The 19,811-nt window shown below is 36.7% G+C and overlaps 1 protein-coding gene and 1 non-coding gene across 2 annotated transcripts in view; one reads left to right on the top strand and one right to left on the bottom strand.

The window, feature by feature from the left end:
* Positions 1 to 19,811, bottom strand: part of LOC126356303 (uncharacterized) — a 46,231-nt gene that overhangs the window by 5,996 nt on the left and 20,424 nt on the right. Inside the window, exons 10-12 of the mRNA XM_050007249.1 lie at positions 17,948 to 18,009; positions 17,120 to 17,179; positions 2,916 to 3,152 (exon numbers count right to left, since the gene is read on the bottom strand). Of these exons, the coding sequence (XP_049863206.1) occupies positions 2,916 to 3,152; positions 17,120 to 17,179; positions 17,948 to 18,009 (359 nt within the window). The remainder of the gene's footprint in view (positions 1 to 2,915; positions 3,153 to 17,119; positions 17,180 to 17,947; positions 18,010 to 19,811) is intronic.
* On the top strand, positions 11,766 to 11,838 carry Trnaa-agc (transfer RNA alanine (anticodon AGC)). Its single transcript has one exon. It is a non-coding gene; the product is annotated as a tRNA-Ala (tRNA).

Raw genomic sequence — 19,811 nt, 5'->3', positions numbered from 1 at the left:
GAGGTTACATAAGGAATCACAACTTTTACGTTTAAATACTGATATCTGAACCATCTCTGGCAGCAGGAGTGGGGGGAAGGAAATGAAGAAATAATTTGGGACAGGCAGAAGTGATATAAATGTTCATATTATTTTAATGTTTAGGTTTCAAACATGTACCCATTTGTTTATAGTTTGTCAGTAAAGTTTCTCAGTTAAGTGTCTGCTTTGGAATTTGGTCAAAATGTTATATAATATTTGCACATATGTTAAAAGATTGTTGTTGATAGGTGCTTTGTTCAGATTTAATTACACTGCATTAAACAAAAACATCCCTACAGAAAGGTTGACAAACAGAGCCAGGCAATAACAATGAGATTTTAGAACTCAGAAGAAACGAAAGATATATTTTTCCATAGAAGCCCACACAGCCTTTAAACAGTGAACTGCCCCTTTTAGAGAGAGAGAGAGAGAGAGAGAGAGAGAGAGAGAGAGAGAGAGAGAGAGAGAGAGAGAGAGAGAGAGGGGGGGGGGGGGGGGGGAGACCTGAGTTTAATGTTTCTGAATGAATACCATTGAAACAGTAACAGACATTAAAACTTCAAGGAACATTAATATGGGTCTTGCTGTACATTACAATGATGCATCCATTTGACAAAGTTATGTTTTTCAAAATCCCCTCCCCCACACTATTTTGTTTTCAATTTTGACATTTGACTAACAGCAAAAAATGCTGAAAGGGAGAGGATTTCAAAAAATGACTTCTGTGACAAATATGGATGCACCTTTGCAGGGCACATACACAGTTACAAGTTGCAACAAAGTTTAATAAAAATTTTCCTATTGATGACAGTGTGAACACACAAGCAATATCGCAAGAACTGGAAACGGTGAAGGTTCTAAGAAAACTAATAAAACCAACACAAGCATGTATACATGAGACAACACACACAGTGAAAACTGGATGGAAAATATGCCAGAGAAGTCAAGATGAGGACTGAAATGGGATAGGGAGACTGCCCCTGTCCTTGCTGATTGGTTCCAGTAACAGCACTGAGAAAGGTAACAAGCCTAGAGACAGGAATTCAATTGAGTAGAAGGATCGACATCCTGGCCTATGCAGGTGATGTAGTTTTAATAGCACATAATAAGCAAGATCTGGTACACAAGGCAATAATGTTAATAGAAGAGGCAATGAGAGCTGGTTTGAAGATGAATACCTCAGTGTGTAGAGGGAGCAAAGACAGATTTTTAGATGTGGATGGTAAAATCTTCGAGAGGGTGAAAGTACAAAAATCTTGTGGCACCACTCAGTGAAAGGTTTGAGACAGAAAAATATATAATGGGAAGAATTCAAGCATGAGACAGGCACCGTTTGCACTCGGAAAGCAGTTCCAGTCCCAGCTCTGAGTCATATTAGATTCTATAGGAGTTTGTAATACTGTCGTCCTACATGAAGCAGAAACCTCGACTCTGAGCCAAAAGATAAAAAGCAAAATTCTCGACATTGAAGAATGCTATCACGAGACAAATTTTTGGACCAGTGAAGGATAGTGACTAAGGAAAAGGAAGAATAGTGAATTTCAGAGGTCGTGCAAATCACTGGACATTATGGTTGTGATTAAAGGGTGGAGACTGAAGTTGTATGGTCATTACCAGATCACCAGGCAGGCAGTGGAAGAAGGTATCGCAGCCAACAGACCCAGAGAAGGACTATGGCTGAGACAGACGGATGAGATCGGATAGATTATGACTATGGTAGAACTGACTGGAGAAAAATACATGGATTGAAGAATTGGAGGAGGACTGGTTAGGCCAAAGACTTATCTGCAGTTTGTGTGGCAGAACTAGAAAGACAACAAATGTTAATTTATCTCCACATATTCGCATCGAGATACCTTTCACACAATCTGTGAAGCATACTAACAAAGTCATTCTTGACTATCACCTACATACGATGCACTAGTTGTGAGCTTCTTGCTGCTATACAGTGTAAGTAGTCAGCTGAAGTGGGCAATTAAGTTCACTTTGAGAGTGTGTCAAGAAATTAAATCATGGACCAAATGACATGTAGAGTGAAGCAGGATTACTGTATACTAATTCGAGAAACCAATTTAAAGCAAATGAAGGGTCAACCATATGTTCTTACAGTGGACACAAACATGTGACTTTAATCTCTTCACATACACTGGTGAAGCTTCAGGAAATAGTATTACTAGCCTTGCATCAAAACCATGGGTATTGATTCGAGCAAATGGAAACTTTCAGGTCACAACCCACTGCAAGAATTCTAATCTCCTGAAATGGAGATAGTAGTTTGCAAAATTTCTGTTTATGTGGATGCAGATTAGGGACTAGTAGATGTTGCTAACATTTCACTTGTACACATACATTCTAGCTATCACACGTTAGGGAAATTCTCCATAATAATAACAAAAACAAGAAAAAACATGAGTGTGAGTAGCACACACTGAAAGCTCCTTACAAACTTGATTACATGTCGATAGTCGATCTATAGGTTTTGATGAGTGAGCTTACGAGTATTGAAATGTGTGACATGAATGTATCTACTGGCTGCGCTGAATTACAAGCTTAAATTTTCACACCACCAATGGACATTAGTATTTGACAAATTACAACTGGATACCGCTACATCTTCCTTAGTAAAGGGATCGTAACAGACAGAACATGGTGATCCTATAGGAGTTCCATTTTTACCAACTGATGTACAGGTGGTGGTGGCGGGGGAAGGAAAATCATGAATTCTTTAATCTAAATATTAGTGAAAAAACCAAATTAAATACAAATTCTTAACTTGTATGTGATACAATTTGTGCATAGTGAATTACATCAGCAAATGTTTTGTACCCTCATCTATTAACATAAAAGTTAACAAATAATAATTACTTTAAATAAGGAAATACAACAAGTTTTACCTCTTCCTCCAAATCCACCTCCAATAGAGGCCATTTCCTGTAACTTTGGATTCACCACTTGATTGGCTTCTTTTAACACAGAAATTAAATCACCTGCTTGCTTTGCATTACTTGGTGTGAAAAATGCATACGCTGTTCCCGTCTTGTCTGATCGTCCAGTTCGTCCTATCCTGTGGACATAATCCTCTGAACTCTGAGGATAGTCAAAGTTGATGACAAACTTGACATCTTCAACATCTGAAGGCAAAGAAATACAGACATTGTGACACCAATTATATGGCTTACAAGCAACAAAACTATAAAGCTTATAATATCCATACCAAGACAGATAAAAAAAATATAAATCAACATAAAAATGGTCACAGGGCAACAGCAAATGTATACTGAATTCAGTCCTTCATAACTGATGTTCAGACACTAAAGGAAACAAATATATGAGAAATTGGAAAGAGTGGGTTAGTCTTACCCACCAGAGAAATAAACCATGTTATAGTGGATATGAATGAACCAGCCTTTACTTCACATTCAGTGGTTGTACTGGCAACAAATATTTATATTCCCTTTATTTCTTCTGTTCTTTACCACTGTAACTCAGCAATGAAGTTAAAATTAAAAATAATATTTTCAGTATTCATTATGCATTGTTGCCATTCCTCCCATTATTTATGTATTCACAGACTGTAGTCCTTTTTTATTTGCCTTAGCATAGTTTGTAAAGAAGAATGAATGCACAATATCAGCTAAAAACCGATTACTCAAATTACCTGGTTTTCCACTACTGCAATACTCAACATCTATAAAATGATTGTAGTATTGAACTGACAATGAAAAAACAAATTCTGATTAAACTTAAAAAAAAAAAGAATGTAATATTCTTGTATAACATACTGAATGACAAAATGCTTAAAACCATTTCGTATATACATACTGGCACTGAATTTTGATACCAAGGATTTAAATTTGTGTGTTTTGATTTTTCTCTATACTGAGTTGTGTGTGTGCCAATATGCATATAAATTTCTGGCAAGAACTTATTTACCTGTCTATTCCTTGACAGCATATCACTCAGCTGTGAACCTAACTGCTCAAGAGTTGAGTGGGTAGGGGTGTGACAAACGATAGGAGAAGGGTGTTCATAGAATCGTGGCATGAATTAAACTGCTTGTGGCTGGCTCTCCCGTGGGCTTCAACACCGTTGCCCTCGAGGAGTAACCAACCAATCAGAGGCACTGCCAGACAGATGCTATAAAGCACACGTGTTTTTTACTAAATTATCTTGCATGTGCCTCTGAAAAATAAGAAACAACCAGACTGATTAGTTGACAAATATAAAATTGATGCCCAACTATCAAGATATAACCAAAAGTCTGATGATTTATAGATAAATATGTACGCAATCAAACTTTCATCAACACTTCAACAAATAAGAAAGGAACTACTGGTTTGATTCACAACTGTATCTGCTTTATCACCAGATAAAAAGCAATTTTCAGAAGTGCCAAATGAATAATTTGATTGAGTTACTTCTAAACTATGTATAAAAGCAAACATTAAATTAATTTCAAGGAAATTCTGAGCAATTTTAGTGGTAAAACGAGGTTCTCAGAAATCATAGCAAAGAATCATCCACAACTTGCTTATAGAGACACCACTTCATATGTATAAATGGAATTTGTTGTTGCTAAACTCTATGAATAAACTGAAGGGTACATAAATTATTGTGCTTAACTAATAACACAAGCTTGATTAACAATAATATATACCATTAATTCAGTGGAGCATCACAAACGAACTGGTAAATGTAGAATAAAATTTACAGTGGTCACCTCCAACTGCAATCTACCTTATATTATCTTAAACAAAAGGAAGGAAAACAGGCAAAGATCACACATTTCCTGAAAACCTGGCCAAAAAAGTCAAAAGAGTACTGGTGACAGAACTAGGTATATTATAAATGTTTCTCAAAAGTCATTAAAATGAAGTAAAATTTAGGAAACTGAAAAATATAAACAGTGTAATGAGTGCAGAAATGTTTACTTTCTTTTTCTCATTTTCTTTCTTACAAATATGTTACAGTTCTGGAATTTGTGTATTTTTGATGAACCTAATGACTTTTCTAACAATATATGAAATGATCTAGTTTATTACAAATACTGTATCAGCAGAGGGCATCTAAATTCACATTACGTATACAGGTATTTTTTTTACTATTCACAAAAATGTAGAGGGGAAAAGAATACTGAATTACAATAGAGGTAAGCTTACAAAATAGTTAACTGTGACTTCCTTTACAAACACGTAAATATTGTGGCATTTTAGTAATAGACAGTTGACTAATTGCTAGCAAGTGCGTGTGTTTGCATGGGAGGGAGTGGGGGGGGGGGGGGGGGGGAGATTCGAGATAGGAGGAAGGGGAGGAGGGAGGGAACAAATTTTTATAGACTTTGTTAACGGAAAAATTTCAGTCTGAACAGAGAAAAAAAATCATTAGACTGAGTAAATATGCATATTTTAAGCACTGTTTTTAAGTTATGCTTAGTAGTTCAAAAGGTACAAAATGAAGGGACTCAAGTTTAACCTCAACATAGGTTTAGTAGAAGTATCCATTTCTGCACACAGACGTATTTCAGGGGTAATGCCAGATGTAAATGTAATTTTGACAGTGTACAGTGCCATTTATGCGTATACACACTGTGTGTCACTTCACTGAGGAAGGAGAGTGCATGTTAAATGCTCGAGCAGTTTGATATTCCACAGCAAATCCCAACAGTGTGACTGACTATTATTTGTAGATCGTGTTTTGTCACATTTCAGTCAGTCTGCGTACATAAATGATCACTGGGCAAGAGACATTCCATGACAACAACTGTTTTACTTACAGTTAATTTAAATACAACAGCTGTACTATTTCTGAGGCATGTTGACAAAATTGAAATCAGTGTTTCTAAATTAACAAAACTGACAGGTATACTTCACTAAAAAATTATGAATAAGAGAATGGAAGGTGAAGCTAATATTGAGGGAGAATGAACATTATATTGACTTCTTATGCTGAAATGAACCACTACCCTTCCATATCTGGGCACACAGTATAACCATACATTTAAAGTATTAATGTTTTCCAACCTTTTAAACCTACTGATTGGTCCCTGCAAGCTCCATATACTCTCAATGATTTGCACCTACTTGTGTGTAGTTATGTCACACCACACAACTTATGAAAAAAAGAAAAGTGCCAGACATTATATTGAACTTCTAGTAATGTTTACAAGTATCAAATATTAAGCAGAAAACACTCTTGGGCCTTGGACTTCCTTGTTATGTATTGACAGACGCCTATCACGCCTGAACAATCTGTGCCACCAGTACTGCGTCCCCTAGCAAAGTCAACTTAACAATAAATATACATGTAGTTATTAAAAGTGTTCCCACACTTAGTAGCTGTGTTAAGGTAGACTTCAGTTTAGTCTGAGCAGAGGAAATGTTTGCAATGATGAACAAGAGCTATGGTAGTGCGTCTTTCGAATAATATACAAACTAGTTTTGAACATTTGCATATATGACATCTGTTAGGAAAACATATGAACTACATGAAACCTGTTGGGCTATTTTTCGTCAAATGAGAAATACTTTTCATTTAAAAGAAGATATTATCAAGTGGTAAACTGTATGCCCCCATACAGAATTATGAAGTAGTTTCTAAGGCGTTGGTTAGGTTGGGAGCTAATAGCACAGCTTAAATAATTGTGAGTGAAATTAGCAGCAATGATATTTGTAATAATGACTGCCAAGCAATTATTTTCAAGGTGTTAATTTAACTGTACGTTTTTCTCCCTCTTAAGACAGAATAATATTTCATTATCCTGCACAGTATCTTCCTGCAGGTTGCATCATGACAACATTTACCAAACATTCTATCACTCCTGTTTTCTTATGTAATCATTTAACTTTGTGCTTTGTCAACTGCTATTCCATTTTTCTTAAAAATTTTCTGCCGTATGTGCAAGCATCTTTCTTTTGAATATATTTGTGAACCACAATAATAACTACAATTACAGATTTATTGGTAAAAATGCAAGGATTACCAATGTGTTCATGAAGTGTGAAATGTATACAAGACCAAGCATTTTAATTTACATGTCAGTACAATGAATTAAATTGCTTACTGATGATTTCTGAAGTATGCATTTAAGTTATGTTTTCCCACAACTCTTATATAAGACCCTTGGCCAACTACGAAAGATAGGTTTTACTGTATTTTCATTCTTTAAAGATATCAGTTAATCACCTGGCTAAAATTTCAATACAGCTTAAACTTGCTGGAAACTAACAGGGGCTACCCTAACAATCTTACTTAATCACTCTCAAGACCGCTATTCGTCTGTGTTTAACAACTGTTAGTATACACAATAAAAAATGGTATTATCACAAATGAGTTAATTTATACTCCTTATTTACTTGAAACCAAGGATTTTAACTTTTTTCACGAACAGAGCTTTAACAAATGACTAAACCTGTTCCATATTGAACAATTTGTAACATTTTCCGAACACAAATATTTGATAATATTAATTTTTGTTAGGCTCAATAATTTAAATACACAAAATCCAACAATGCCCCTATGTGATGTTGATACATATTCATTCTTTGAGAATAGTAACTTCTTTAAATTCATGTGCAATATATCTCCTATATCCATTTCTTTTCCCCATCATATCAAAATAATTGAAAGACTTAACATACCACCTCCACTTCTGCGTGAGAAGAAACAATCTATCAATGAAAACAATTTCTGAAATTTTAAGTGATTGGATAGATAAAAGAAGCCTACTCATGCGGCGGCGGGAGGAGACACACAAAAAGGTATTACAGTTTGCAAGCTTTTGGAGCCAGTAGTTCCTTTTTCTGGCAGAAGGGCTGTTGGAGACAGAAGAGGGGTTGGGGTGGGAGGGGGGGGAAAGGACTGGTGAAGTTTAGTAAAAGGGGAAGAATTCAGAAGTCGCCCAGAACCCCAGGCCTGGGGAGACTTACCGAACAGGTTGAGAAGGAAAGACTACCATTTTCCCTATACCTAACCATTACTTTTTCTTTCTCATCAACCCTTCTGACAGGAGCCACTGGCTCTAAAACCTTGCAAAGTGTAATACATTTTTAAGTGTGTGTTGTCCTGCTAAGTTGATGTTTTTATCTATGCATTTACTTATTTTTAAGAGGAATAACCTGACAGACAAATAGTGTTTTAAAACTAAGGGTGGCGTCACACAAAAACAAAAAGTGAACACTGTTTACAAAAATAAGACTAAGCCCCAATAATAAACAGTCTTGTGTACAACAAGAAAGTAAGAAATTCAACTTGCTACTGCCTTTAAGACTCTTCTTAACCCTGAAGTGGTAGTGTCAAAAGGAGAGAGGGCAACCAAAGAGACTAGCTGAGTCATTACCTCATAGGAAAATTATCTATTTCCATTGACGGTAACACTATAGTGCTTTATAACACAACCTACTGGTCGAGATGGAATGTCCTTGGCTACCAACCCCAAATTAACGTCGAGGGCTGGGGAGCCGGCCAGCCTGCGTGTGGTTTCCAGCCTGTTGCCCACACTCAATGAAGTATATGTTGGGCTGGTACCTATTTTCTGCCTCAGTTACACTTTAGGCAAACACTTGGGAAATAATACAACATCTGAACATGAGATCTGAAATCTACATCAGACACATGTAGATGGGGCAGGGGGCGGTACGACAGCATCAAAAATGCCATCTAGGCACATAATGTCACCTAGACAACCAAAATCAATACAGAACAATGCTGACTGGGTAGAGAAATGAGAAAAGGCAATGGGAAATGAAAAATTTTGCAGTCACATGCTATGATCGAACACCATGTATTCAAAACTGCATGTGACCAACTAATTTGAATACACTAAAACTTAAGCTTTTCATTAACTTCATTCCTGTGATAATTATATCAAATTTTTGTACACAGTGTTTATATAAGTACAACAAAAAATTCCTGGTTTTCACTGGATTAAAAATACACTTTTTCTATGTTAAGTGACAGTATTCTTTTCCCTTGGAACTACAAAACCTATCAATCATTTTGAATTGTTAAGCTTTTATACTTCTTGGCACTTCAGAAAACAAAAAAGGATTTTGAAAATGTCTTTGAGGGTGCACCTGTACACTGCATATTTTCGTATTACGAAAGCATGTACTCAAATTTCACATAGCACATTAGTTTTCAAAGCATTGTAATTGAGTGAGATTGCAATGAGCTTTTGTAAATCAATCATAGCTCATTGGCTCATGTCATGTGATCTCGTCAGCTGATGACAGGAGATTTTCACAGCACAGGACACATGATGTGGTCAGCCAATAGCAACACCATTTATGAAGTGCGAACACAACAGTAGGAAAAGTTAGTGGTTTAAATTAACATACATTGTTTAACTAACAGAAAAGCTAAGCTTTCACAAATAATACACACGTTTTTGTGTGCCAGTAAAATTTTAAATGTTGACAATGTCTAGTTTTCTGGGCTCAAAATTCTTGTTAAGTGACTGGCACTCAAAGGGTTAAGTTATAAAAGAGTCAAACACACTATTATTTAAGAAATTCAAAGCACATTCTTGAATGTATCATAATTCATCTTGTGTAAAATCAAAATTACTTTAAAAGTAACTCTCATCAAATCAACATTCACAACTGTTTCTGCAATGCAGTTGTCAGAGAGCACCAGGAAAAGAAATGTCACTGCATGTGCCCAGCTACAATAACACAGGAAGCCTGTATGTTTGTACATAATAGCATTGAGAGATCTTATATTGTGCAACAAAATAAACAGGACATCAGATATTCCAACAACATTGGAATTTCTTAAACCACACTGGAATGCATAATTTGGGTTACAAGTACATGTTCTTATGTCCAGCTTCATGAAGAAGTAGGCCCCCAACCTGATATTAAGCTTTTCAATGTGGTTTTCAGGACTCAAATTGTCTTGGGAGTATCAGTACTGTATTATTTCATGTTTGGTTCTTTATTATGGTATAATGCCATACGTGTCAGAAGATGAAAACGTGCATTTGAAATTTAGCAAACAGTTGAAAATAGCCAACAGTGTGAAATGAAACACTTTGTTTCAAATAAACGGACTGCCTGTGCGGGAAAAATTAATAAAAGCCAAATTTCTTTAGCAAATCAACAAAAATAACTTCATTTTTCCGCAAGGCGATTAACGACTTGCTGCCAAAAAGGAAGAAACAAACTAATAACATATTTCAACCTTCCTTAATCATGTGAATGCATTCTAACCTCTCTCCCACTGCAAATCGCATTGCTCGGTGCATCCATGAATTGGGCAGCTTGGGTGCACCAGAAAAATTTTCCATGTCTTCTGGCTGCTTGTTCCTACTGCTGATTCAGCTAACTGCCACATATCAAGTAGCTAGACGAGGGAGAATGTGCTGCTCTTACGTGACTCAAGTGCGCATGCCCACAAGCTCCACTGGCTTTTGCTCAAACGATCCTTATATAAACATTATAATGTCATGCTCATTAGAAGCAGTTTGTTATGAAGTATTGCATTGTCTTCGTCCTAAATCCTTTGAGACATTTTGCTGTTGACAGACGCTTCATGCACTGTGTTTTGCTGTTGTGAATGGTGCATTTCCTTTGCAACTTACACTTTTCCCTCTATCTTATGTGTTTTATTGCTGCAGGATTATTCTGCAGTAGTGGGATACAGTAAAATTCTTTGTTCGAATATCAGTTCTTACCAGCCAAAATTATGAAAGTTTAACTGAAAACTAAAATGATGAAAAATTGCTGGACTACTAAAAAATTTCCAGGTTTTCCCAGATTGTCCTGGGGCATATACAACCTGGTACAGTCGAAATGGCATAGAAAGATCCCCAAGAGCTTGCAGCACTGTTGCCAGCTTTCAACTCTGAAGCACAAATGGCTGCAGGTGAAAACAAGTCACCTATATAGCTGTGACAATATTGAAGTGTTGTCACAGAGATGTTTACAAAATTGCATTACGCTATTGATTGTTGTAGACACGTGAAGCTGCCACATCCAGCCCACTGCGACTAACAGTAATCAACTTACAACAATTCCACTATAGGTTTGCTCACTCCAATTCATATAGTACTTGCCCTTTTGATACCTGAGGTGACAGAATTCTAACCTCCAAATTTGGGGTTTCAAATACATCACATGGCCAGAAGTCTCCAGGCGATTTCTGTCATTTTTTTTAATGAGACATCAACCGTCTAATTATCAGTCTGAATGCTTCCCTTTTGCTGCAGTTACATCACCATGTCTGTAAAATGGCATTCCACTAAGTTCTTACTGGATGGCGAACAGTATTTATCAGAACCTTCATCAGATTTGTTTGTGATGTAACTGACGCTATTTCTATGATATGACTAAATAAGAAGAAATAAATTAAAATTTGTGCTACGGCTGGGACTCGAGCCCAGGTTGTATTGCTAACCATTACACCACCACAGCTCTGGTTAACATTCCTGCATGAACTACCCAAGTTGAGTGCCCTCTCCAACACAAACTTCAATCCATATCTTCCACTTATTTTCCCTTACATTGTCACTACTGCCAGATCTCTCCAGCATTGGAATAGCACCCCAGTGCTGGATGTAATGGGGAAAGTCCTGTACCATAGATGACCGTATAGATTTTAAGTATCTTCTTTATCTACAATAATGGCTGAAGCAGAAGAAATGAATTGAAATTTGGTATTCCCTAACATTTCCACTTCATTATAACATTGCTATGGTTTGGTTAAGTATCTGGTATTCTTCGACATTTCCACTTCACTATACCATTGCTATGGTGGTATAATGGTTAGCATTTTTGCCTAGCAAGCAAGAAGACCTGGGTTCAAGTCCCAGCCACAATACAAATTTTAATTAATTTCTTCTGCTTCAGCCATTAATCGTAGCTGAAGAACACTTAAATGTCTCAGGGAAAAATATAATAATAAGATCTATGAGACACTATTTCATGATTGTCATATCAAGCTTTAATCATCTGATCCTAAATCAGAGGTGTAGCTAAAAGAGCATCACAACACCTCAATTCTATTTCAGTGCCACTACAGTGCACTCAATAGTGTTCCCTATGCATCCACTAGATACCCACCGACACAAAGAGCAACTTCATATACTGTGAACTGACCCTCCATAAAACAAATTCCACAGACCAATCACAGCATTACTTGCCCCACTAAATGGTGCAGTGAATTTATATTTGTGATCAGAGGCTACTCAACAACTGCATGTCCATGAACACCAACAGATTGTTCTGTCGATTACTTCCTTGTCAGGGCTGCTTTACAAGTGCTATGCACTATATTCTTATGCTGTCTTCCGATTGGTTCATTCAGTAACATGCGAGTTTGACAGAACTTCTCTCAGTACATTTCTCACCCTTACCAGACTGTATTTTGGTATTCTCCAACATTTACACTTCACCACAACATTGCTAACAGCAAATCTGAAGACACAAAACTAAAAAGTAATGTCCCTAACGGAGTGTATTAACTTACGCTGCTCCTACAGGCATGCTTGATTCAGTTTCACTGATTCTGTCACTAACTTACTCTGAGAGGAGACCTCTATGACGCTCATGGATCATGGATGCTCTTAGATGCACAGCCTGAGGATATAGTGTGTTGACAGATGCGTAGAGATTTGTTGTAATTAGCATGATAAGATAGTTACTCAATATTCAATACTGGTACTGACCCAAGTAACCAGTAACACACTGCCAGACAAAAAAATTAGTACACTTAAGGAAGATGACAATTTTGATCCAATGAGAGCATATGGCACCTGGTGATAGTAAATGTACTGGCATTCGTATCAACACTGTCCACCAACAGATAGCATAGTGGCATAGTTACCAGAGCTCCATCTATGTCTACCTTTTAATACGAACTTCTCACAGCCAGAAGGATCAGTGAGATGCAAATGGGTGAAGCAAACAGGCAACAGTGCCACAGACACCCACACACGTGCTTCCTACAGCCAACTGAGCAAGTTTAAAAGGGGTCAAATTGTTGCCGATTGAGTGGCAGGATGGTCCTTTCTGAAAATTATCAAACAAGTTGGGTGTGCTGCATCAACTGTGCACCAATGGTGACAGTGGCCACGTGAATATTCTCATGCCTGTAGAGAAGGTTCTGGACATACACACAGCACAGATGCCCACGAGGATTGTCATATTTTAAGGGCAGCCGCGGCAGATCATATAGCTACAAAATAGCACAGGTAAGAGGGCTTGTCAAACCAGATGCTGTGAACTGGTTATTAGCAGTGGGGCTATGGGCACACACATCTCTAGCCCGTCTTCCACACATGCCACAGCATCACATGCTTGGCTCAGCTGGAAGATGGAACATCACGTCCTAGTCTTCAATGATGAAAGCAGATTTGCCTGCACGCATGTGGCGGTCATTTGTGTATACAGTGTAGATCCGGTGAATGCTGTTACATAGAATGCATTCATCCATGAACAATGGTGCTGCCCCAGCCCTTATGGTCTGGGGTGCGATACGATGAAACTCTCGTTCACCTTTGGTTTTTCTGGAGGGGATTGTAACCAAGGCTCGGTAGGTGCAGAATGTTGTTAGACGCGTTCTTGCAACAGGAAGGTGATGTATTGTTTCAACAGGATAATGCTCCCCTGCAAGACATGCAGCAACTTCCCCAGCCAGCACTATATCCAAATATGTCCCTCCATTGAGCATAAGTGGTATGTGATGGGACGAGAAGTGTCTTGAGCAACTTGTCAGTCAACAATCTCTTATTGAATGGGAATAGCATAAAATATCTTAGGATTGTATCCCCCAATTGTACGACTGACTGGATGCAAGAGTCAGTGACCACACTGCCACCCATGGAGCCTACACCATGTACTAATGTGTTTCAGCACAGGTTGATACCTGGAACCTCAGACCTGCCTGTGCTATTGACCTGTAAATGTGATCATTTGAATGTACTTCATATGCACTGTTGCAACAATAAATCTTTAGTGAAATTTAAACTTCTAAAAGTGTATACTAATTTTTTCTGGCATTATATAATGCATCTATTCAAAAATTCTTTTCATTCATAAGAAGTTTAATGAAATATGCTGCTTGAAGGTGATAGCTGGCTTTTAAGGTCAATGAATGGCATGCACTTTCAACTGCAAACACAAAATTTTATAAGATAAGTATCATTACTAGTAAACAGCACACTGCTAACAGGAATTCTCTCACTTGCTAACACCATGACTCCTAAATACGCAGTAATCATAGCTGGGGTAATTTACTTTACACTTGAGAAAATCTTTAGTACCCTAGCAAAGCACCAGAGAAGAGGGCACATAAGAGCTGACAGACATTAACAGCATTGAGTAACTGACATGTTCTAAATTTAAAAGACAGATTTTGGAATTGAAGATACTCTCACATGTTTGAGTACGGCAGGTGTGAGCGCGCGCACACCCACACACAGTGAGAGACTAAATGGCTGAAAAACTTTTGCAAATATATAGAGGGGTAGCAAAATTTATAACACTGCTGATTTTACAGTGGCATAGGTTTATAAAATCTGATATAAAGCTTCAAAATCTGATTGGGTAAATAATGCAATTTGTTCAAAACTGGAAAAAACATGCTGTAATACGATAAATCAGTGGGAAGTTGTTGACAAAGTTTAAGTAACTGTGGTGTTATTCAAAGAAACTATAAAACAGTTAATAAATTCTATATGTTGAAACACTAACTTAAATGAGTGCACTCTGACCTCTTCATCTTTAGTGATTATTTCTTGTTATATGACGACGAATTAACTTATTCAGCAGCAATGAATCACCAGTCCATTGCTGAGAAGGATGTCTTGACATTGCACTATCCACTTTTTTGACCACCTGATTTGACTCCACCTTTGCATAATTTTGTCTTCCCAATACTGTGAACTTCCCTTCACCCAAATCCACTTGCATTTCTCCAATTACCATTTTACATTTAAAAGCTTTGTTGTATGTACATTCTACTTGTGAACCATGGTTTAATCTCTACTTGGTGATTTCCATTCACCTGATCTGTTTCCACAGCTTTACTGTAACTGTACTATACGAAACAACTGTTCTCTCTCAAGCATCTTACTTGTATCGAGATTGTGGTGCCCCAGAAGATTATGAAGGCATGCCTTGAGAAGCCCAATTTCTGTACGATATAAATTTACAGAGTAATATTCTGTAAGTGAGGCAGTGTGTAAAGCAAAGGAAATGTGTAATCTTTAGCATCTGATAAACCTAATTAAGGAGATAGACTTCATCACAACACATTGTCATTTTCCAACCATCACAGTAGGCATAAATTAAACCAAACACCCACCAGTACATTTTTTCTTGGCATTAAAAATGCTTACAAGATGACAGCTGGACTACAAAAAGCTGAATGAATGTTATTATCACGACTGCAACTAAGTTGTGAAACACACTTGGTGGAGGACTTTTCACTACTCAGCTTAAAAGCTATGAAATTAATGAGGATTGCTCCACACAAATTCAATGAATGTCTATTACTCCATTTGCATCTTTAGTGAGCAATGGTTTCCTTCCACCAAATGTTACGGGGGGGAAAATATAGATTTACCTAATAGCTCCACTGGAATTTCACATACTTGTGGGATTCTTAAGACATAAAATTTGGGAGACCCTCTTAAGGATAAAGTAACAGCTAGCTGAACAGTGAAACCACCATTTAGTGTGACCTGAGTGATCCATTAATGCTGTTTGTTTAAGTAGTTTCCAGCACACCTCTATACACTGTATTTCATCCAGTCAAATCAACAATAAATAGGGGTTTCGCTGTAACACTGTCAGATGTTTCATGTACAATGTTGAAGCATGAAAACAACCGTGAATAATCCTAAGAAATAATGTTTACAGGGCATCAGCTTTTCCTATTTTGTCAACCAGTCTGGTGACCACTGCCACAATTTGTCTTTTCACCTCCAACAGAACACCTGGTATAAATTTTGGACATTTATTTTTTAAAAAAGACCACGGGCAATAAATAAGCTACAACTGGTAGTGCATATATTTTAAAATTTATCACGTTCACTGCAGGCTTAAGGGAATAACAGGTCGGCTTTATCTAATAATTTGACACCTTGAACTTGGGTGCAGTATACAATCTATAAAATATTTCAGAACTATTACTGTTATATGTTATGGGTGCTAAGTGTAATATTTCCAATAACCTCTATAGATATGGGTTCTAAATGGCTTATGTAACTACAAATAGCATGATCAATTTTAAGGAATATTACATATAACATAACTTATTACCACTCCAATGCAGCATTGTCTGCTAATGTCATCATGAGATGATTGGCTGTTACCTGAATTTAGCTTCCCCTTTTATACATCAACCTCTCAGCTGTAAACTCTGATGAAGAAATACTAACATACTGAAAACTGTCAAAATGTACTATTATGTGAATGATAGTGCAACATAGAAATCACAGATGAAAAAGAAACACAGATTTCTAACAACACACTTTACTCCATGTTGGAAAATAACAGAATGTTTTCACTCACATGAACACAGTGCATTAACCTCATGGCATTCAGAACTATCTGTAATTAGATACACTAATGCAATATAAATGATGACAATGAAAGTTCCTTGATGGAATGTTATGTAAGGAGCAGAAGAAACAACTCACACAACAGTTTATGTGCTAAGTCACTTACAGGCAGATAAATAAGATAGAGTATGTTACTAGCTTTTTTACATATCTGTCAACTACTTAGTGTCTGAACTATTCAATGTGTTTTATCTGTACTTCTTAATTTACTAATGCAATTTATGAGTATAGTGTTTTCTCCCTGGATGAAACAAATGATTATGGTATGTAATTACCACTGAAAAATTTTAACTAGAATTTTTCACAGTCATGTGTATAAAAAGAACTGCTTTGATTTTAGTATTGTATTAAGCGTGATTTGCCTGAGCTAACAGTGTTGTCTTTCTTATCAGTGAATAGAAATAAAAGTTACGAACACTGTTGAATACATAGATTTTGTACTCCAAATCCATTACATCCAAAATTTCAATGGCAAAATTACCTTTGAAACATGGAAAAATGAATAATGTTTTGGAGTAATCTATCTGTACTTACCCAAACCACGCGCAGCAACATCTGTGGCAACCAAAATTGCTGCCTTCCCATTTCGAAATTCTGGAAATACACAATTACATTGAAATTTTATGTACAATAAAAATTCTTAATAATTGCAATAAAAATGATTTCTGGGTGGTTGCAAAATATCATCAAATGAGATATTCCTTTTAAAATATTACTGGTTTCCACTGTTCTCAATTTAACAGCAAAGTAATAAAGGTTTGGCTAATAGTCAATGCTAGTAATTTGTCTGTATGAGCTAATTACCTTAATTATCAAATGTTGAATTCTACTTCTCACATAACAGAAATGGACAATACTGACAAACCTTGGGTGGGGCTGATAGAGAATGCAGAGAGAGCTACTCACCAAATAGTGAAGACATGTCATTCACTGGCACCTTAATAAGTAGAACATGGCAATATTCTTAGAAAATTACATTCAGATTTCTTCTTTGTTCCAAATTACAGATCTTGTTTATTTGTGTGTATACTACTCAACACATACAAAATGCAGCAAATAGTGAGCACTAGCAAAAGCAGCAAACCCTGAAGATTAAGACTTGCCAACTTTTGAGACAGTTTGCTAACTTAATACACACCCAGTCCCTAAACTTGTGTATTTAGAGTGGATTTTTACTCCAAGCTACACTTCAAAGAATAAAATTTTAGTTCAGCAAACTCAGAGGATCCAGCATTTCAAAATGATGACAAGCATATTGCACAAATGTGACTACTTTACAAATTACAATGTATCACACAACACAAAACTGAAAACTGGGTTCAATTTCCAATTATTCTTAAATAATAATGATGTTGACCTTACCTGCTAATACATAATCTCTCTCCTGCTGTGATTTATCTCCATGAATACTTTTAGCTGGCCATCTAAATAAAGAAAAACAACAGTTGGCAAATGGTCTGTACAAAAATATGGATAATAAGTAGATATTTTGAAATAATGAAGTTGTCATCGAAACTAAATGACAGCATGATTATCAGTTAAGCTGCCATTTTGATCCTGGCAACAGCTAATGATAGTAGTGCTCCTCAATATATCTTGTCCTACATGTTTTTGCAAAATTTCAGTACCTCGCCAATATCACTTGGAATATAACATTCTACACGCTAAAGGTGTGCATTTCATTTCATCTTACAATGATCAAAAGTTTATTACACATCTCAGAAGGTTTAATTCTAATGCTTACACAGGAGGCAAGGATCAAAGAACTTTTTGGGGTGGATTTCCTTTGTACATGATCATAACAAAATGTGATGGTTACAATATAGCTACAACAATGTCAGTCTATTATCAAAACTGAAGACTGGAAATGCTGAAAGTCCAAAATTGTGCAATGTCAAATTTTTCATGGAAGCTGTTGTAAGAGCCAAGATCAGTAACATAGAAAAGATTGGAAGTACCACAAAGATTTCCTTTTAGTTAGTTCACAAAACATCTGACGAGCGTAAGAGGAATTGCAGTGACACAGTGAAACTTCAAAAGACAGGAACATTGTGCAAGGACTGTAGAAGACACACTCCAAGTTCTCGAGCTCATAAAAGAAGTTCGACAATGAAAATGTGAACCAAATCACAGAATGTGTCAATAGTTTCCTCAGAAACAGCAAAAGGAAGTCAAGTAAAGAATATTTCAGTCTTGATTTAAATGTAAGCCACATGTACACTTATTTTAGAGAAATATATGTGGCTTCTTCAGTTACTTACAAATATTATTCTACCATCTTCAAAAAATTCTACAGCAATGTTTCTTCAAGTAATAAGAAATGATGGGTGAACTATGCGATAAAGTGAGTATGCAGGCAAAAATAACATCCAATGAATTGCCAAGTCTACACCACAAACTTGTCACAAACACACCAAGACACCTCAGGACTTTATGAAAATCTACTTTACAAATTCACAGATGCCCTTAAGTGAGGCATGCACTGTGTCCATAGATTTGCAACAATTTATGTTTACACCTACGCTGACACCTCAGCAAGTTTTACTCATGACAGCTCTCAAATCGTAACTTGGGAATACATACCAATGCAGGAACATCATTGAAGTGCATGTGGCACGAAGGCCTAACTGGTCGAGGAGATAATGAAGTGATATCCTGTGTATTAAAGCTCATGGCTTCAGGATTAACTCACGAGAAGGAACTCATTTTGTGGTGTGATAACTACAACAAAAATTGTATGATATTTATGGTTTTAATGTTGCTTGTTTCAGATAGATATAATAAGGGTTGAAATCAAGTTTTTATTGACTGGTCATAGCTACATGTCTTCTGATCGAGACTTTGGTACTACGCGGAAAAGACAAAGTTAAATGCACGGTGGAAATGGGAATTTTATGAACAGAATGATGGTTTAGCTATGGGTTCCCCCGTCTTGCCTAATGCAGCAGACACCTTCATGGAGGCATTTTAAGAAACAGCGCACCATTACACCAATTGCAGGCTACATTATGTTGATGATGCGTTTTCATCTGGCCACATGGTGAGGAAGAACTACTGAAGTTCTACCAATATCTCGATCAACAGCATAGTAAAATATAGTTTACAATTGAGATTGAAAAGAATGGGGTGCAAGTCTGCCCTTTACACTTTAATCAGGTGGGTCCACAGGATCAGTGATGACATACACCTGAAGGCAAAACTACGGAAGCTCAGGTCCATTTTTGGA

This window comes from Schistocerca gregaria, chromosome 3 (assembly GCF_023897955.1).
Source record: "Schistocerca gregaria isolate iqSchGreg1 chromosome 3, iqSchGreg1.2, whole genome shotgun sequence".
NCBI classification, from domain to species: domain Eukaryota; kingdom Metazoa; phylum Arthropoda; class Insecta; order Orthoptera; family Acrididae; genus Schistocerca; species Schistocerca gregaria.
Note: the sequence above shows the minus strand (reverse complement) of the source record. Positions and strands in the feature narration are given on the sequence as shown.